We start from the raw sequence: 20,805 nt of genomic DNA, 5'->3' as shown, positions 1-20,805 counted from the left end.
TCCCGGACGCTCCGGACACTCCGGACACCACCGGACACCGCCGGACACTCCGGACACCACCGGACACTCCGGACACCGCCGGACACCACCGGACACTCCGGACACCACCGGACACTCCGGACACCGCCGGACACCGCCGGACACTCCGGACACCACCGGACACTCGGTCGGTGCCCCCACCCCCCCCGAAAAATCCTGGGGTTCTTCCGTTCCCCCTCCCTTGCCCCAAATCTTGGGGGTTTTTCCCTAAAATCTTGGAGTTTTTCCCTAAAATCTTGGAGTTTTTGCCTAAAATCGTGGGGGTTTTTACCTTCCAAATTTTGGGGGTTTTTCCGTAAAATCTTGGAGTTTTTACTTCCCAGATTTGGGGTTTTTCCCTAAAATCTTGGGGATTTTTTCTCCTCAAAATCTTGGGGGTTTTTCCCTGAAATCTTGGGGGGTTTTCCCTAAAATCTTGGAGTTTTTACCTTCCAAATTTGGGGGTTTTACCTTCCAAATCTTGGGGTTTTCCCCTAAACTCTTGGGGTTTTTACCTTCCAAATCTTGGCGTTTTCCCCTAAAATCTTGGGGTTTTCCCTTCCAAATCTTGGGGTTTTTCCTCCTCCAAATTTCGGGGGTTTTCCCCTAAAATCTTGGAGTTTTTACCTTCCAAATTTGGGGTTTTTCCCTAAAATCTTGGGGGTTTTTCCCTTCCAAATTTTGGGGTTCCCCCTCCCCAAGTCCTGGGGTTCTCCCCCCCAAAATGCTGCGCTTCCCCCTTCCCGAAATCTCCGAGTTCTTCCCCAAAATCCTGGGGGTTCTCCCGCCCAAATCCTGGGGTTCCCCCAGTGCTCCCAGTGTCCCCCAGTGTCCCCCCAGTGTCCCCAGTGCCCCCCCAGTGTCCCCCTAGTGTCCCCCAGTTCCCCCAGTGTCCCCCCAGTGTCCCCCCAGTGTCCCCCAGTCCCCCCAGTGCCCCCCCAGTGTCCCCAGTGCCCCCCAGTTCATCCCCAGTGCCCCCCAGTGCCCCCCAGTTCACTCCCAGTGCCCCCCAGTGCCCCCCAGTTCCCCCCAGTGTCCCCCAGTATCCCCCCAGTGCCCCCCAATGCCCCCCAGTTCATCCCCAGTGTCCCCCCAGTGCCCCCCAGTGCCCCCCCAGTGTCCCCCAGTGCCCCCCCAGTGTCCCCAGTGCCCCCAGTGTCCCCAGTGCCCCCCAGTGTCCCCCCAGTTCATCCTCAGTGCCCCCCAGTGCCCCCCAGTGTCCCCCAGTGCCCCCCCAGTGTCCCCAGTGCCCCCCCAGTGCCCCCCAGTGCCCCCCAGTGCTCCCAGTGCCCCCAGTGCCCCCCAGTGTCCCCAGTGCCCCCCAGTGCTCCCAGTGCTCCCAGTGCCCCCCAGTGTCCCCCAGTGCCCCCCCAGTGTCCCCAGTGCCCCCCCAGTGCCCCCCAGTGCTCCCAGTGCCCCCAGTGCCCCCCAGTGCCCCCAGTGCCCCCAGTGCCCCCCAGTGCTCCCAGTGCCCCCAGTGCCCCCAGTGCCCCCCCAGTGTCCCCAGTGCCCCCCAGTGCTCCCAGTGCCCCCAGTGCCCCCAGTGCCCCCCAGTGTCCCCAGTGCCCCCAGTGCCCCCCAGTGCTCCCAGTGCCCCCCAGTGCCCCCAGTGCCCCCCCAGTGTCCCCCAGTGTCCCCCCCAGTGTCCCCAGTGCCCCCCAGTCCCCCCAGTGCCCCCAGTGTCCCCCAGTGTCCCCAGTGCCCCCCAGTGCCCCCCGTGTCCCCCAGTGCCCCCCCAGTGCCCCCCAGTCCCCTCCCAGTTCACTCCCAGTGCCCCCAGTGCCCTCCCAGTTCACTCTTAGTGCCCTCCCAGTTCATCCCCAGTGCCCCCAGTCCACTCCTAGTGCCCCCAGTCCCTTCCCAGTTCACTCCCAGTCCACTCCCGGTGCCCTCAGTCCCCTCCCAGTTCACTCCCAGTCCACTCCCAGTGCCCTCAGTCCCCTCCCAGTTCACTCCCAGTCCACTCCCAGTGCCCTCAGTCCCCTCCCAGTTCACTCCCAGTCCACTCCCAGTGCCCCCAGTCCCCTCCCAGTTCACTCCCAGTCCACTCCCAGTGCCCCCAGTCCCTTCCAGCTCACTCCCAGTGCCCTCAGTTCACTCCCAGTGCCCCCAGTCCACTCCCAGTCCACTTCCAGTGACCTCTGGTCCCCCCCAGTCCCTCCCAGTCCCCTCCCAGTGCTCCCCAGTGCCCCCCCCACATCCCTCCCAGTCCCTCCCAGTCCTTCCCAGTCCCTCCCAGTCCTCTCCCAGTCCCTCCCAGTCCCCTCCCAGTGCTCCCCAGTGCCCCCCCACATCCGTCCCACTCCCTCCCAGTCCCTCCCAGTGCTCCCCAGTGCCCCCGTTTTTGGGGGCGCCGTTTGGGGGGGGGGTCCCGCCGTCCCCTCCCCGTGTCGGGCTCTGCTGAGTCAGCGCCGCCGTCCCGCAGCCGCCATGGCCCCGCCCGTGCCCGCGCTGAGCCCCGAGCAGAAGAAGGAGCTGGCCACCATCGCCCAGCGCATCGTGGCCCCCGGCAAGGGCATCCTGGCCGCCGACGAGTCCACTGGTACGCACTGGGAGCACTGGGAACGCACTGGGAGCACTGGGAATGGATTGGGAATGGATTGGGAATGGACTGGGAGGGACTGGGGGGCACTGGGGGGCACTGGGGGTCACTGGCCACCATCGCCCAGCGCATCGTGGCCCCCGGCAAGGGCATCCTGGCCGCCGACGAGTCCACTGGTACGCACTGGGAGCACTGGGAATGGATTGGGAATGGACTGGGAGGGACTGGGGGGCACTGGGGGGCACTGGGGGTCACTGGCCACCATCGCCCAGCGCATCGTGGCCCCCGGCAAGGGCATCCTGGCTGCCGACGAGTCCACTGGTACGCACTGGGAGCACTGGGAACGCACTGGGAGCACTGGGAATGGATTGGGAATGGATTGGGAATGGACTGGGAGGGACTGGGGGGCACTGGGGGGCACTGGGGGTCACTGGCCACCATCGCCCAGCGCATCGTGGCCCCCGGCAAGGGCATCCTGGCTGCCGACGAGTCCACTGGTACGCACTGGGAGCACTGGGAACGCACTGGGAGCCACTGGGAGCCACTGGGAATGGACTGGGAGGGACTGGGGGGCACTGGGGGGCACTGGGGGTCACTGGCCACCATCGCCCAGCGCATCGTGGCCCCCGGCAAGGGCATCCTGGCTGCCGACGAGTCCACTGGTACGCACTGGGAGCACTGGGAACGCACTGGGAGCCACTGGGAGCCACTGGGAATGGACTGGGAGGGACTGGGAGGGACTGGGAATGGACTGGGAATGGACTGGGAATGGACTGGGAGTGATTGGAGGCACTGGAAGGGCACTGGGATAAGGAGGGTACTGATAAGGACTGGGGGTACTGGGAGAAGACTGGGAAGGGGCTGGAGGCTCTGGAAGTGAACTGGGAGTGACTGGGAGGCACTGGGAATGGACTGGGAGGGACTGGGAGGCACTGGGAACGGACTGGGAGGGGACTGGGAGGGACTGGGGGGGACCAGAGATCACTGGAAGTGGACTGGGAATGGACTGGGGGCACTGGGGGCTATCGCCCAGTGCATCCTGGCCGCCGCCGAGTCCACTGGTACAGACTGGGAGCACTGGGAAGGGACTGGGAGGGACTGGGAATGGACTGGGAAGGACTGGGAGTGAACTGGAAAGGACTGGGAGTGACTGGGAGACACTGGGAAGGGACTGGGAGGGACTGGGAATGGACTGGGAAGGACTGGGAGTGAACTGGAAAGGACTGGGAGTGACTGGGAGACACTGGGAATGGACTGGGAGTGGACTCGGAGTGACTGGAGGCACTGGAAGGGCACTGGGATAAGGAGGGCACTGGTGAGGACTGGGGGCACTGGGAGAGGACTGGGAATGGACTGGAGGCTCTGGAAGTGAACTGGGAGGGACTGGGAATGGACTGGGAGCCACTGGGAATGGACTGGGAGTGGACTGGGAGTGACCAGAGGCACTGGAAGGGCACTGGGACGAGATAAGGAGGGCACTGATAAGGAGTCACTGGGAGGGACTGGGAGCACTGGGAGGGGACTGGGAGGGGACTGAGAGTCCGTGCAAAGGCACTGGGAGGCACTGGGGTAAACTGGGAGGGAGTGGGAGGGACTGGAATGAGATGAGGAAGTGCTGGGAGGGACTGGAGGCACTGGAAGGTCACTGGGATGAGATAAGGAGGGCACTGATAAGGACTGGGGGTAAACTGGGAGTGACTGGGAGGGGACTGAGAGTCCGTGCAAGGGCACTGGGAGGGACTGGGACAGACTGGGAGGGACTGGAATGAGATGAGGAAGCACTGGGAGTGTACTGGGAGGGACTGGGGGAGCACTGGGAGGCACTGGGGGAGCACTGGGAAGCACCGAGGCAACGCCAGGAGCCTGGTTTGGGTTCCTGGTTTATACTGGGATACACTGGTTTATACTGGTTTATACTGGGATAAACTGGCTTATATTGGGATGGGCTGGGGAAGCATCTGGGGACTTCAGGGTGTCACTGGGACCTCCTGAAGCTGTACTGGGAGCTACTGGGAGGCGCTGAGGCAGCAACAACGGCCAGTGGTTTATACTGGTTTATATTGGTGTGTACTGGTTTATACTGGGATGGGCTGGGGAAGCATCTGGGGATTTCAGGGTGTTACTGGGACCTCCTGAAGCTGTACTGGGAGCTACTGGGAGACCCTGAACCCGTGCCACACCACCTGCTCCATACTGGTCCTGACTGGTTTCTACCAGAAACTAATTACTCTACTGGTTTATACTGGTTTATATTGGTTTATACTGGTTTATACTGGTTTATACTGGGATGGCAACTGGGAACCTGGGGGAGCATCTGGGGACTTCAGGGTGGTCCTGAGGCTGAACTGGGAGCTACTGGGAGCTACTGGGACACACCCACCCCCCACCCATCACCCAGCTGGTTTCTACTGGGCGCCACCCACTCCATACCAGTTCTAAGTGCTCCATACTGGTTTATACTGGTCTGTATTGGTCCTAAACGGTCCATACTGGTCTAAACGGATTGGTACTGGTCCTTACTGGTCTATACTGGTTCTGACTGATATATACTGTTGTGAGTGGTCCGTGCTGGGTGTAACTGGTCTGTACTGGTCCTAACTGGTCTGTACTGGGCCCAACTGACCTGTACTGGTCCTAACTGGTCCATACTTGTCCTAATTGATTTTAATTGGTTTGTACTGCTCTTAAGTAGTCTATACTGGTTTATACTGGTTTATAGTGGTTTATACTGGTTTATACTGGGGTGGTGACTGGGACCCTGGGGGAGCATCTGGGGATTTCAGGGTGGTCCTGAGGTTGAACTGGGAGCTACTGGGACACACCAGTACTGGTTTCTACTGGGCACCAACCGCTCCATACTGGTCCTAACCGCTCCGTACCAGTTCTAACCGCTCCATAACGGTCCGTACCGGTCCGTACTGGTTCTAACTGCTCCATACCGGTTCTGACCGCTCCATACCGGTTCTAACCGCTCCATACCGGTACTAACTGCTCCATACTGGTTCTAACCGCTCCATACCGGTTCTAACTGCTCCATACCGGTTCTAACTGCTCCATACTGGTTCTAACCGCTCCATACCGGTTCTAACTGCTCCATACTGGTTCTAACCGCTCCATACCGGTTCTAACTGCTCCATACCGGTTCTGACCGCTCCATACCGGTTCTAACCGCTCCATACCAGTTCTAACTGCTTCATACTGGTTCTAACCACTCCATACCGGTTCTAACTGCTCCATACCGGTTCTAACCGCTTCATACTGGTTCTAACTGCTCCATACCGGTTCTGACCGCTCCATACCGGTTCTAACCGCTCCATACCAGTTCTAACTGCTTCATACTGGTTCTAACCACTCCATACCGGTTCTAACTGCTCCATACCGGTTCTAACCGCTTCATACTGGTTCTAACTGCTCCATACTGGTTCTAACTGCTCCATACCGGTTCTGACCGCTCCATACCGGTTCTAACCGCTCCATACTGGTTCTAACTGCTCCATACCGGTTCTGACCGCTCCATACCGGTTCTAACTGCTCCATACTGGTTCTAACCGCTCCATACCGGTTCTAACCGCTTCATACTGGTTCTAACTGCTCCATACTGGTTCTAACCACTCCATACCGGTTCTAAGCACTTCATACTGGTTCTAACTGCTCCATAGCGGTTCTAACCACTCCATACCGGTTCTAACTGCTCCATACTGGTTCTAACCGCTCCATACCGGTCCTAACCGCTCCATACTGGTTCTAACCGCTCCATACTGGTTCTAACCGCTCCGTACTGGTTCTAACTGCTCCGTACCGGTCCGTACCGGTCTGTACCGGTCCGTACTGGTTCTAACTGCTCCGTACTGGTCTGTATGGCTCCATACCAGTTCTAACCGCTCCATAACGGTCCATACCGGTCCGTACTGGTTCTAACCGCTCCATACTGGTTCTAAGCACTCCATACTGGTTCTAACCGCTCCATACTGGTCCTAACCGCTCCATACCGGTTCTAACTGCTCCGTAACGGTCCATACCGGTCCGTACTGGTTCTAACCGCTCCATACTGGCTCTAACCGCTCCATACTGGTCCGTACCAGTCCGTACTGGTTCTAACCGCTCCATACTGGTCTGTACCGCTTCATACTGGTTCTAACTGCTCCATACTGGTTCTAACCACTCCATACCGGTTCTAACTGCTCCATACTGGTTCTAACTGCTCCATACTGGTTCTAACCGCTCCATACCGGTCCTAACCGCTCCATACTGGTTCTAACCGCTCCGTACTGGTTCTAACTGCTCCGTACCGGTCCGTACCGGTCCGTACCGGTCCGTACTGGTTCTAACTGCTCCGTACTGGTCTGTATGGCTCCATACCAGTTCTAACTGCTCCATAACGGTCCATACCGGTCCGTACTGGTTCTAACCGCTCCATACTGGTTCTAAGCACTCCATACTGGTTCTAACCGCTCCATACTGGTCCTAACCGCTCCATACCGGTTCTAACTGCTCCGTAACGGTCCATACCGGTCCGTACTGGTTCTAACCGCTCCATACTGGTCCGTACCAGTCCGTACTGGTTCTAACCGCTCCATACTGGTCTGTACCGCTCCATACCAGTTCTAACCACTCCATAACGGTTCTAACCGCTCCATACTGGTCCGTACCAGTTCTAACTACCCCGTACTGGTCTGTACCGCTCCATACCGGTTCTAACCGCTCCATACCGGTCTGTACCGCTCCATACCAGTTCTAACCACTCCATAACGGTTCTAACCGCTCCATAACGGTTCTAACAGCTCTATACCGGTTCTAACCGCTCCATACTGGTCTGTACCGCTCCGTCCCGCTCCGTCCCGCTCCATACTGGTTCTAACCGCTCCATACCGGTTCTAACCGCTCCATCCCGCTCCATCCCGGTCTGTACCGCTCTGTCCCGCTCCATACTGGTTCTAACCGCTCCATACTGGTCCGTACCGGTCCGTACTGGTTCTAACCGCTCCATACTGGTTCTAACCGCTCCATACCGGTCTGTACCGCTCCATACCAGTTCTAACCACTCCATAACGGTTCTAACCGCTCCATAATGGTTCTAACAGCTCTATACCGGTTCTAACCGCTCCATACCAGTTCTAACCGCTCCATACTGGCCCGTACCGGTCCGTACTGGTTCTAACCGCTCCATACTGGTCTGTACCGCTCCATACCAGTTCTAACCACTCCATAACGGTTCTAACCGCTCCATAATGGTTCTAACTGCTCCATACTGGTTCTAACCGCTCCATACCAGTTCTAACTGCTCCATACCGGTTCTAACCGCTCCATACTGGTTCTAACCGCTCCATACCGGTTCTAACCGCTCCATCCCGCTCCATCCCGGTCTGTACCGCTCTGTCCCGCTCCATACTGGTTCTAACCGCTCCATACTGGTTCTAACCGCTCCATACCGGTCTGTACCGCTCCATACCAGTTCTAACCACTCCATAACGGTTCTAACCGCTCCATAATGGTTCTAACAGCTCTATACCGGTTCTAACCGCTCCATACCAGTTCTAACCGCTCCATACTGGTCCGTACCGGTCCGTACTGGTTCTAACCGCTCCATACTGGTCTGTACCGTTCCATACCGGTTCTAACCGCTCCATACCAGTTCTAACCACTCCATACTGGTCTGTACCGCTCCGTCCCGCTCCGTCCCGCTCCATACTGGTTCTAACCGCTCCATACCGGTTCTAACCGCTCCATCCCGCTCCATCCCGGTCTGTACCGCTCTGTCCCGCTCCATACTGGTTCTAACCGCTCCATACCGGTTCTAACCGCTCCATACCGGTCTGTACCGCTCCATACCAGTTCTAACCACTCCATAACGGTTCTAACCGCTCCATAATGGTTCTAACAGCTCTATACCGGTTCTAACCGCTCCATACCAGTTCTAACCGCTCCATACTGGCCCGTACCGGTCCGTACTGGTTCTAACCGCTCCATACTGGTCTGTACCGTTCCATACCGGTTCTAACCGCTCCATACCGGTTCTAACCACTCCATACTGGTCTGTACCGCTCCGTCCCGCTCCGTCCCGCTCCATACTGGTTCTAACCGCTCCATACCGGTTCTAACCGCTCCATCCCGCTCCATCCCGGTCTGTACCACTCTGTCCCGCTCCATACTGGTTCTAACCGCTCCATACCGGTTCTAACCGCTCCATACCGGTCTGTACCGCTCCATACCAGTTCTAACCACTCCATAACGGTTCTAACCGCTCCATAATGGTTCTAACAGCTCTATACCGGTTCTAACCGCTCCATACCAGTTCTAACCGCTCCATACTGGCCCGTACCGGTCCGTACTGGTTCTAACCGCTCCATACTGGTCTGTACCGTTCCATACCGGTTCTAACCGCTCCATACCGGTTCTAACCACTCCATACTGGTCTGTACCGCTCCGTCCCGCTCCGTCCCGCTCCATACTGGTTCTAACCGCTCCATACCGGTTCTAACCGCTCCATACCGGTCTGTACCGCTCCGTGCCGGTCCGTGCCGGTTCCGAGCGTCCCGCCCCGTCCCGCAGGCAGCATCGCCAAGCGGCTGAGCTCGGTGGGCGCCGAGAACACGGAGGAGAACCGGCGCTGGTACCGGCAGCTGCTCTTCACGGCCGACAAGCGCGTGGAGCCGTGCATCGGCGGCGTCATCCTCTTCCACGAGACCATGTACCAGAAGGCCGACGACGGCCGCCCCTTCCCGCAGGTCATCCGCGACAAGGGCGCCCTGGTGGGCATCAAGGTGGGTGGGCACCTCGGCGGCACCTCGGGGGCACCTCGGGGATGCCACAGGGGCACCTCGGGGACGCCTCAGGGGCACCTCGGGGACACCTCGGGGGCACCTCGGGGACACCTCAGGGATGCCTCAGGGGGTGGGGGGCGGTCGTCGTGTTGGGTCAGCGGTGGCCACGGTGGGACCGGGTCCGAGAGGGCTGTGGTGGGTTTGGAGAGCGAGGTGGGGACACCTCGGGGTGGTGGGGACACTTCAGGGACGTCATCAGGGTGTTGGGGACACCTCAGGGATGTCAGGGACACCTGGGGGGCACCTCGGGGACACCTTGGGGTGGTGGGGACACCTCAGAGATGTCAGGGACACCTTGGGGGCACCTCGGGGACACCTCTGGGACACCTTGGGGTGGTGGGGACACCTTGGGGATGTCAGGGACACCTTGGGGACATCATCGGGGTGTTGGGGACGCCTCGGGGATGTCAGGGACACCTCAGGGACATCATCAGGGTGTTGGGGACACCTTGGGAACGTCAGGGGGCTTGGGGACGTCATCGGGGTGTTGGGGACACGTCAGGGATGTTATTGGGGTGTTGGGGACACCTCGGGGACGTCATCAGGGATGTCAGGGACACCTCAGGGGTGTCATTGGCGTGTTGGGGACACCTCGGGGGTGTTGGGGACATCTCAGGGATGTCAGGGACACCTTGGGGACATCTTTGGGGGGTTGGGGACACTTTGGGATCTCAGGGAGCTTGGGGACCTCATCAGGGTGTTGGGGAGACCTCAAGGACATCATCGGGGTGCAGGGGACACCTCAGGGGTGTCATTGGGGTGTTGGGGACACTTTGGGGACATCATTGGGGTGTTGGGGACACCTTGGGGGTGTCAGGGCCACCTTGGGGACGTCAGGGCCACCTTGGGGACATCATGGGGGTGTTGGGGACACGCTGGGGACGTTGAGGGGGGCATTGGGCGCTCCTTGGGTTGGCTCAGCCCTGGGAGGTGGGTGCAGGCCAAGGTGGCTTTAGAGAGCGAGGTGGGGACACCCTGGGGACATTTGGGGTCTTCAGGACATTGGGGACACCTTGGGGACGTTGGGGACCCGGGGACAGCTCAGGGACATGGGGACATTGGGGGGACACGGGGCGGGTCAGCCGTGGGGAGGTGGCAGCAGGTCAGGGACACCTGAGGTGGCTGCAGAGGGTCCGTGGGGACACCCTGGGGGTCCTTCGGACACTGGGGACACCCTGGGGACATTGAGGGTCTCGGGGACACTGGGGACACCCTGGGGGTCCTTAGGACACTGGGGACATCTTGGGGGTCCTTTGGACACTGGGGACACCCTGGGGACATTGAGGGTCTCGGGGACACTGGGGGACACGCTGGGGACACGCTGGGGACACGCGGGGGGTGGGGGTTGGGTGCTCTGTGACCCAGCTCGGTCACCCCAGGGCGGGGACACGGAGCAGGGTGGCCCTGGTGGCCCTGGTGGCTCTGGTGGCCCTGGTGACCGCGGTGACGCTGTCGCTGTCCCCAGGTGGACAAGGGGGTGGTGCCCCTGGCTGGCACTGACGGCGAGACCACGACCCAGGGTGAGTGACAGCCCTGTCCCCAATGCCACCGCCCTGTCCCCGATGTCACAGCGCTGTCCCCGATGCCACCACCATGTCCCCAATGTCACAGCCCTGTCCCCAATGTCACAGCGCTGTCCCTGATGCCACCGCCCTGTCCCCAATGCCACCGCCCTGTCCCCGATGCCACCACCATGTCCCCAATGTCACAGCCCTGTCCCCAATGTCACAGCCCTGTCCCTGATGCCACTGCTGTGTCCCCATCCCCGATGTCACCCCCCTGTCCCCATCCCCGATGTCACCCCCCTGTCCCCATCCCCGATGTCACCCCCGTGTCCCCATCCCGGTGTCACCCCCCTGTCCCCATCCCCGATATCACCCCCGTGTCCCCATCCCGGTGTCACCCTCCCAACCCCATCCCGATGTCACCCCCCTGTCCCCATCCCCGATGTCACCCCTGTGTCCCCATCCCCGGTGTCACCCTCCGAACCCCATCCCGATGTCACCCTCCTGTCCCCATCCCCGATGTCACCCCTGTGTCCCCATCCCCGGTGTCACCCTCCCAACCCCATCCCTGTCCTTGTGCTGTCCCGTGATGTCCCCAAGGTCCTCGCAGTGCCCAGTGTCCCCTGTGCCACCGATGTCCCCGATGTCCCCGATGTCCCCAGCTCTGGATGGGTTCAGGGAGCCCCCTCAGTGCCCCATGTCCCCTGTGCCACCGATGTCCCCGATGTCCCCAACGTCCCCAGGGCTGGATGGGCTCACGGAGACCTCTCACTGTCCCCTGTCCCCTGTGCCCCGATGTCCCCAGTGTCCCCAGGGCTGGGTGACCTTACTGAGCCCCCTCAGTGCCCAGTGTCCCCTGTGCCACCGATGTCCCCGATGTCCCCTGTGCTGTCCCCAGGACTTGGTGGCCTCATGGAGCCCCCTCAGTGCTTGATGCTCCCAGTGTCCCCCATCTCACCGATGTCCCCGATGTCCCTGATACCCCAATGTCCCCGATGTCCCCAATGTCCCCAATGCCCCCAATGTCCCCAATGTCCCCAACACCCCCAATGCCCTCAATGTCCCCGATGTCCCTGATGCCCCCAATACCCCTGATGTCCCCAATGTCCCCAATGTCCACAAGGTCCTTCATGTCCCCAATGCCCTCCAATGTCCCCAATGTCCCCCATGCCCCCAACACCCCCGATGTCCCCCATGTCCCCAGTGCCCCCAATGTCCCCAAGGTCCTTCATGTCCCCAATGTCCCCGATGCCTCCAATGCCCCGATGTCCCCAACTTCCTGATGTCCCCAAGGTCCCCGATGCCCCCAATGTCCCCGATGCCCCTGATGTCCCCGAGGTCCCTGATGTCCCCAATGCCCCCGATGTCCCCAATGCCCCCAACGCCCCAATGCCCCCGATGTCCCCAATGCCCCCAACGCCCCCAACACCCCCAACGCCCCCAATGTCCTCAACGACAGCCCCGATGTCCCCAATGTCCCCAGTGCCCCCAATGTCCCCCAGGTCCTTCATGTCCCCAACATCCCCAATGCTCCTGATGTCCCCAACACCCCCAACGTCCCCAATGCCTCCAACACCCCGATGTCCCCAACACCCCCAATGTCCCCAACTTCCTGATGTCCCCAAGGTCCCCGATGCCCCCGATGCCCCCGACACACCCAACGTCCCCAATGCCCCTGATGTCCCCAATGTCCCCAATGTCCCAATGTCCCCAATGTCCCTGATGTCCCCAATGTCCCCGATGCCCCCAATGCCCCTGATGCCCCCAATGCCCCTGATGTCCCCTACGCCCCCAATGCCCCGATGTCCCCAATGCCCCTGACACCCTTGATGTCCCCAAGGTCCCCGACACCCCCAACGCCCCCAATTCCCCCAGCATCCCCAATGTCCCCAACACCCCCACTGTCCCCAACACCCTCACTGTCCCCAATGCCCCCAACGCCCCCGCTGTCCCCAACGCCCGCTGTGCCCGCAGGGCTGGACGGGCTGATGGAGCGCTGTGCCCAGTACAAGAAGGACGGCGCGGACTTTGCCAAGTGGCGCTGCGTGCTGAAGATCTCGGCGCACACCCCGACGCGCCTGGCCATCATGGAGAACGCCAACGTGCTGGCGCGCTACGCCAGCATCTGCCAGCAGGTCCCACCGCAGCGGCCACGGGGCCCAAGGGGGCGGATGGCGGGGGCTTGGTGGCACCTGGGAGGGGTTTGGTGGCACCTGGGATGGTTTGGTGGCATCTAAAGAGGGTTTGGGGACATCTAGGGAGGGTTTGGTGGCATCTAGAGAGGGTTTGGGGACATCTAGAGAGGGTTTGGTGGCACCTGGGAGGGGTTTGGTGGCACCTGGGTGGGTTTGGTGGCACGTGGGAGGGGTTTGGTGGCACCTGGGTGGGTTTGGTGGCACCTGGGAGGGGTTTGGTGGCACCTGGGTGGGTTTGGTGGCATCTAGAGAGGGTTTGGTGGCACTTGGGTGGGGTTTGGTGACACCTGGGAGGGTTTGGTGGCAGCTGGGTGGGGTTTGGTGACACCTGGGAGGGTTTGGTGGCAGCTGGGTGGGGTTTGGTGGCAGCTGGGTGGGGTTTGGGGGCACCTGGGATGGTTTGGTGGCATCTAAAGAGGGTTTGGGGACATCTAGAGAGGGTTTGGTGGCACCTGGGAGGGTTTGGTGGCCCCTCTGTGCCCTGGGGTCACCTGGCGCTGCCCGCTTGCCCCGGGCTGTGCCCGACGTGTCCCCTGGGTGCCCCAGAACGGCATCGTGCCCATCGTGGAGCCCGAGATCCTCCCGGACGGCGACCACGACCTCAAGACGTGCCAGTACGTCACCGAGAAGGTGCGTGCCACCAGGGCCACCAGGGCCACCGGCGGGCCACGGGAGCCACCGGGCACTGGCCATGGGTGCCACCGAGTGCTGGCCACGGGAGCCACTGGGCACTGGCCACGGGTGCCACGAGTGCTGGCCCTGAGTGTCCCCGAGTGTCCCCGAGTGGCCCTGAGTGGCCCTGAGTAGCCCCGAGTGTCCTCGGGTGGCCCCAAGTGGCCCCGAGTGGCCCCAGACCGTGGGGGGGCTCCAGTTCGTGGGGTGACACCGGGAGGTGGCACCTGGGAGGGGTTTGGGGGCACCTCCCAGCGTCCCCAGTGTGTCCCAGTGCCCCCCTTGGTGCCCCCAGGTCCTGGCAGCCGTGTACAAAGCCCTCAGTGCCCCCAATGCCCCCCTTGGTGCCCCCAGGTCCTGGCAGCCGTGTACAAAGCCCTCAGTGCCCCCAATGCCCCCCTTGGTGCCCCCAGGTCCTGGCAGCCGTGTACAAAGCCCTCAGTGACCCCCAATGCCCCCTTGGTGCCCCCAGGTCCTGGCAGCCGTGTACAAAGCCCTCAGTGACCACCACGTGTACCTGGAGGGGACGCTGCTCAAGCCCAACATGGTGACCGGTGGCCACGCCTGCAGCACCAAGTACAGCCCCGAGGAGATCGCCATGGCAACGGTCACCGCGCTGCGCCGCACCGTGCCGCCCGCCGTGCCCGGTCTGTGCCACCCCCGCGGGGGCTGACACCTCCGTGTGTGTGTGTCACCTGTGCCACCTGTGTCACCTGTGTGTGTGTGTGTCACCTGTGTGTGTGTCACCTGTGCCACCTGTGTGTGCCACCTGTGTGTGTGTCACCTGTGCCACCTGTGTGTGCCACCTGTGTGTGTGTGTCACCTGTGTGTGTGTCACCTGTGTGTGTGTCACCTGTGTGTGCCACCTGTGTGTGTGTCACCTGTGCCACCTGTGTGTGTCACCTGTGTGTGTGTCACCTGTGTCACCCGTGTGTGCCACCTGTGTGTGTCACCTGTGTGTGTGTGCCACCTGTGTGTGTGTGTCACCTGTGTGTGTCACCTGTGTGTGCCACCTGTGTGTGTGTCACCTGTGCCACCTGTGTGTGTCACCTGTGTGTGTCACCTGTGTGTGCCAGGTGTGTGTGCCAGCTGTGTGTGTCACCTGTGTGTGTGCCACCTGTGTGTGCCACCTGTGTGTGTGTCACCTGTGTGTGTGTGTCACCTGTGTGTGCCAGCTGTGTGTGTGTCACCTGTGTGTGTGTCACCTGTGCCACCTGTGTCGCCTGTGTGTGTCACCTGTGTGTGCCACCTGTGTGTGTGTGTCACCTGTGTCACCTGTGTGTGCCACCTGTGTGTGCCACCTGTGTGTGTGTCACCTGTGCCACCTGTGTGTGCCACCTGTGTGTGTCACCTGTGTCACCTGTGTCACCTGTGTGTGTCACCTGTGTGTGTCACCTGTGTGTGTGTCACCTGTGCCACCTGTGTGTGTCACCTGTGTGTGTCACCTGTGTGTGTGCGTCACCTGTGTGTGTCACCTGTGTGTGTGTCACCTGTGTGTGTCACCTGTGTGTCACCTGTGTGTGTCACCTGTGTGTGTGTCACCTGTGTGTGTGTGTCACCTGTGTGTGCCACCTGTGTGTGCCACCTGTGTGTGCCAGCTGTGTGTGCCACCTGTGTGTGTGTGACCTGTGCCACCTGTGTGTATGTCACCTGTGTGTGTCACCTGTGTGTGCCACCTGTGTGTGTCACCTGTGCCACCTGTGTGTGTCACCTGTGTCACCTGTGTGTCACCTGTGTGTGTGTCACCTGTGTCACCTGTGCCACCTGTGTGCCACCTGTGTGTCACCTGTGTGTGTCACCTGTGTGTGTGTCACCTGTGTCACCTGTGCCACCTGTGTGTGTCACCTGTGTGTGTGCCACCTGTGTGTGTCACCTGTGTGCCACCCCCTCTGTGTCACCTGTGTGTGTGTCACCTGTGTCACCTGTGCCACCTGTGTGTCACCTGTGTGTGCCACCTGTGTGTGTGCCACCTCTGTGTGTGCCACCCCCTCTGTGTCACCTGTGTGCCACCCCCTCTGTGTCACCTGTGTGTGCCACCTGTGTCCCCAAGGTCAGAGCAAGGAGGAGGCACCGCTGTTCCTCAGTGCCATCGATCGATCGCTGTCCCCGTGTCACACCCCTGTCCGTGTGTCACACCCGTGTCACATCTGTGTCCCTGTGTCACACCCCTGTCCGTGTGTCACACCCCTGTCCGTGTGTCACACCCGTGTCACATCTGTGTCCCTGTGTCACACCTGTGTCCCTGTGTCACACCCCTGTCCGTGTGTCACACCTGTGTCACATCTGTGTCACACCTGTGTCACACCTGTGTCCCTGTGTCACACCCCTGTCCGTGTGTCACACCTGTGTCACATCTGTGTCACACCTGTGTCACACCTGTGTCCCTGTGCCACACCTGTCTGTGTGTCACACCCGTGTCACACCCCTGTCCGTGTGTCACACCCGTGTCACACCCGCGTCCATGTCACACCCGTGTCCCTGTGTCACACCCATGTCCCTGTGCCACACCTGTGTGTCACACCCGTGTCCATGTCACACCCGTGTCACACCCATGTCTGTGTGTCACACCCGTGTCACACCCCTGTCCCTGTGTCACACCCATGTCCCTGTGCCACACCTGTGTGTCACACCCGTGTCCATGTCACACCCGTGTCACACCCCTGTCCCTGTGTCACACCCGTGTCACACCCCTGTCCCTGTGTCACACCCATGTCCCTGTGCCACACCTGTGTGTCACACCCGTGTCCATGTCACACCCGTGTCACACCCATGTCTGTGTGTCACACCCGTGTCACACCCATGTCCCTGAGTGCTGAGTGTCCCCTCTCTGTCCCCTGTCTGTCCTCCTGTCTCCAAGCCCTCTCTCCCTGTCCCCGCTGTCCCCTCTGTCCCCTCTGTCCCCGCGCCCTCTCTGACTGTTCCTGTCCCCCCCGTCCTCTCTGTCCCCTCTCTGACTGTCCCTCTGTCCCCCTGTCCTCTCCTCTGTCCCTCTCTGACTGTCCCGTGTCCCCTCTGTCCCCTCTGTCCCCCTGTCCCCCCCGTGTCCCCTCTCTGACCGTCCCCTGTCCCCTCTCTGACCGTCCCCTGTCGCCGTGTCGCCGGTGCAGGGATCACGTTCCTGTCGGGCGGGCAGAGCGAGGAGGAGGCGTCGCTGAACCTCAACGCCATCAACCGCTGCCCGCTGCCGCGGCCCTGGGCGCTGACCTTCTCCTACGGCCGCGCCCTGCAGGCCTCGGCCCTCAAGGCCTGGGCCGGCAAGAAGGACAACACCAAGGTGGCCCAGGAGGAGTACGTGAAGAGAGCGCTGGTACGGGGCACTGGGGGCACTGGGGGGCACTGGGGGGCACCGGGGGGCACTGGGGGCACTGGAGGGCACTGGGGGGCACCTGGAGGGCACTGGGGTCACTGGGGGGCACTGGGGGCACCTGGAGGGCACTGGGGGGCACTGGGGGCATCTGGGGGGCACTGGGGGGCACTGGGGGCATCTGGGGGACACTGGGGGCACCTGGAGGGCACTGGGGGGCACCTGGAGGGCACTGGGGTCACTGGGGGGCACTGGGGGCACCTGGAGGGCACTGGGGGGCATCTGGGGGGCACTGGAGGGCACTGGGGGCATCTGGGGGGCACCTGGAGGGCACTGGGGGCATTTGGGGGGCACTGGGGGCACTGGGGACATCTGGGGGGCACTGGGGGCACTGGGGATACCTGGGAACACTGGGGGCACCTTGGGGCACCTGGAGACACCTGGGGACACTTTGGGGCACCTGGGGACAGCTGGGGACACCTGGGGGGATACCTTGGGACACTTTGGGACACTCTGGGATACCTGGGGACACCGGGGAACACATTGGGACACTCTGGGGGCACCTTGGGGCACCTGGGGACACCTTGGGGACACTTTGGGGCTCCTGGGGATACCTGGGGGCAGCTGGGGGCACCTTTGGGACACCTGGGGACAGCTGGGGGTACCTGGGGGCATCTGGGGACACTGGGGGCACCAGGGAGCACCTGGGGACATCCGAGGGACACTGGGGACACTCCAGGGGCACCGGGGGACACCGGGGGGCACCTGGGACACTGAGGACACCCTGGGGATACTCTGGAGACACGATGGGGACACCTGGGGGTACCGGGGGACACTTGGGGGGCACTGGGGACATCTTGGGGCACTTGGGGGCACTGGGGGACACCGGCGGGGCACTGGGGACACTCTGAGGACACCCTGGGGACACCCGGGGACACCTTGGGGACACTCCAGGGACACCTGGGGATACTCTGGGGGCACCTGGGGCGCACTGGGGACACCTGGGACACTCTGGGGATACCCGGGGACAGCTGGGGACACCTGGGGGCACCTTGGGGACACCAACGGCCCCAATGGCCCCAATCCCCCCTCTGTCCCTCTGTCCGTCCCTGATGTCCGTCCGTCCGTCTGTCCCCTCTGTCCATCCCTGTCCGTCCCTGATGTCCGTCCGTCCGTCTGTCCCCAGGCCAACTCTCTGGCGTGCCAGGGCAAGTACACCCCGAGTGGCACCGCGGGGGCGGCCGCCAGCGAGTCCCTCTTCGTGTCCAACCACGCCTACTGACCCCCGCTGGCCACTGCCCCCTGCCCGCTGGCCACTGCCCGCTGACCAGTGCCCTGTGCCCGCTGATCAGTGGCCACTGACCACTGCCCCCTGCCCGCTGACCACTGCCCGCTGACCAGTGCCCTGTGCCCGCTGATCAGTGCCCACTGACCACTGACCAGTGCCCAGTGCCCGCTGATCAGTGCCCAGTGCCCGCTGACCAGTGCCCACTGACCAGTGCCCAGTGCCCGCTGCTCCCTGCCCGCTGACCCTTGCCCCCTGCCCAGTGCCCACTGCCCAGTGCCCACTGACCAGTGCCTGCTGACCAGTGCCCAGTGCCCGCTGACCACTGACCAGTGCCCACTGCCCAGTGCCCAGTGCCTGCTGACCACTGCCCACTGCCCACTGACCACTGACCACTGACCACTGACCACTGCCCACTGCCCGCTGACCACTGCCCAGTGCCCGCTGCCCTCGCCGTGGCCACGCCCCCCCGGCCAGGCCCCGCCCCTCCCCCCCCGCAATAAAAAGGTCGCGGATGAACCCAGGAGGCTCCGGGGGGGCTTTTTGGGGGGGTTCCACCCCAAATTTGGGGGTCTTGGGGGAGTTTGGGGGGGTTTCACCCCAAGTTTGGGGGTCCTGGGGGAGTTTGGGGGGGTTTCACCCCAAATTTGGGGGTCCTGGGGGAGTTTGGGGGGGTTTCACCCCAAATTTGGGGGTCCTGGGGGAGTTTGGGGGGGTTCCACCCCCAAGTTTGGGGGTCCTGGGGGAGTTTGGGGGGGTTCCACCCCCAAGTTTGGGGGTCCTGGGGGAGTTTGGGGGGGTTTCACCCCAAGTTTGGGGGTCCTGGGGGAGTTTGGGGGGGTTTCACCCCAAGTTTGGGGGTCCTGGGGGAGTTCGGGGACCTTTTCCAGCCCAAATTTGGGCAAATTTGGGGGTTCTGGGGTGGTTTTGGGGTGTTTTGACCCCAAATTTGGGGGTTCTGGGGCGGTTTTGGGGTGTTATGATCCCAAATTTGGGGGTCCTGGGGGAGTTTGGGGGGATTTGGCCCAAATTTTGGGGGTCCTGGGGGGGTTTTGGGGTGTTATGACCCCAAATTTTGGGGGTTTTGGGGTGGTTTGGAGGTTTCACCCCAAGTTTGGGGGTCCCAGAGGAGTTTGGGGACCTTTTCCAGCCCAAATTTGGGGGTCCGCGGGGGGTCTGGGGGGGGGTTATGACCCCACATTTGGGGGTCCTGGGGGAGTTTGGGGCTGTTTGGCCCAAATTTGGGGGTCCTGGGGTGGTTTTGGGGTGCTCTGATCCCAAATTTGGGGGTCCTGGGGACATTTGGGGAGGTTTCACCCCAAATTTGGGGGTCCGGGGGGCATTTGGGGCGGGGTTGGCCAAAATTTGGGGGTTCTCGGGGGGTTTGGGGGGATTTGACCCCAAGTTTGCGACTCCTGGGGGGGCTTGGGGGGGGTTGGCCAAAATTTGGGGGTTCTCGGGGGGTTTGGGGGGATTTGACCCCAAGTTTGCGACTCCTGGGGGGGTTTGGGGGGGGTTGGCCAAAATTTGGGGGTTCTGGGGTGGTCTTGAGGTGTTCTGACCCCAAATTTTGGGGGTCCTGGGGGTGGTTTGGATATTTCACCCCAAATTTGGGGGTCCTGGGGGGGTTTTGGGGAGTTTCACCCCAAATTTTGGGGGTTCTGGAGGGATTTGTGGAGGTTTGGCCAAAATTTAGGGGTCCTTGGGGCAGTTTTGGGGGTGTTATGACCCCAAATTTGGGGGTGGTTTGGAGGTTTCACCCGAAATTTGGGGGTCCCAGAGGAGTTTGGGGGGGGGTTGGTCCAAATTTGGGAGTTTTGGGGTGGTTTTGGGGGGGTTTCACCCCAAATTTGGGGCTCCTGGGGGGGTTTGGGGGTTTCACCCCAAGTTTGGGGGTCCCAGAGGAGTTCAGGGATCTTTTCCAGCCCAAATTTGGGAGTTTTGGGGCGGTTTTGGGGGGTTTCACCCCAAATTTGGGGGTCCTGGGGGAGTTTGGGGACCTTTTCCAGCCCAAATTTGGGGGTCCTGGGGGGTTTTGGGGGGGTTTCACCTCAAATTTGGGGGTCCCAAAGGAGTTTGGGGATCTTTTCCAGCCCAAATTTGGGGGGTCCTGGGGGAGTTTGGGCGGATTTGGCCCGAATTTGGGGGTCCTAGGGGGGGTTTGTGCGGGGGGGTTGGCCAAAATTTGGGGGTCCTGGGGCAGTTTTGGGGTGTTATGACCCCAAATTTTGGGGGGTTTGGGGTGGTTTGGAGGTTTCACCCCAAGTTTGGGGGTCCCAGAGGAGTTTGGGGACCTTTTCCAGCCCAAATTTGGGGGTTCTGGGGCGGTTTTGGGGTGTTATGATCCCAAATTTGGGGGTCCCGGGGAGCTTCAGGGACCCTTTCCACCTCAATTTTGGGGTCCCGACTCCTTCAGGACCCTTTTCCCCACAAACTGAGGAGTTTTGGGTCATTTTGGGTCCC

General features: G+C 61.7%; 1 protein-coding gene across 5 annotated transcripts; it reads left to right on the top strand.

The window, feature by feature from the left end:
- Positions 1 to 21: 21 nt before the first annotated feature.
- ALDOA (aldolase, fructose-bisphosphate A) lies at positions 22 to 18,865 on the top strand. 5 transcript variants are annotated; one of them, XM_032098065.1, is made up of 10 exons: positions 55 to 71; positions 140 to 166; positions 2,444 to 2,560; positions 9,110 to 9,321; positions 10,847 to 10,901; positions 12,861 to 13,021; positions 13,628 to 13,711; positions 14,226 to 14,400; positions 16,861 to 17,060; positions 18,244 to 18,865. In XM_032098065.1, the coding sequence occupies exons 3-10, from the start codon at positions 2,449 to 2,451 to the stop codon at positions 18,337 to 18,339; spliced, it is 1,095 nt and encodes a 364-aa protein (XP_031953956.1). In that variant the 5' UTR covers positions 55 to 71; positions 140 to 166; positions 2,444 to 2,448; the 3' UTR covers positions 18,340 to 18,865. The 5 variants fall into 5 exon arrangements, with proteins under 5 accessions (XP_031953958.1, XP_031953955.1, XP_031953956.1 ...); XM_032098067.1 differs by lacking the exon at positions 140 to 166 and having other exon boundaries at positions 22 to 69; positions 2,443 to 2,560; XM_032098064.1 differs by lacking the exon at positions 140 to 166 and having other exon boundaries at positions 38 to 117; positions 2,443 to 2,560.
- The last annotated feature ends 1,940 nt before the right edge of the window (positions 18,866 to 20,805 follow it).

Source organism: Corvus moneduloides, unplaced genomic scaffold (genome assembly GCF_009650955.1).
Source record: "Corvus moneduloides isolate bCorMon1 unplaced genomic scaffold, bCorMon1.pri scaffold_79_arrow_ctg1, whole genome shotgun sequence".
Lineage (NCBI taxonomy): Eukaryota > Metazoa > Chordata > Aves > Passeriformes > Corvidae > Corvus > Corvus moneduloides.
The sequence above is the reverse complement of the archived record's forward strand: the minus strand, read 5'-3'. Positions and strand labels throughout refer to the sequence as shown.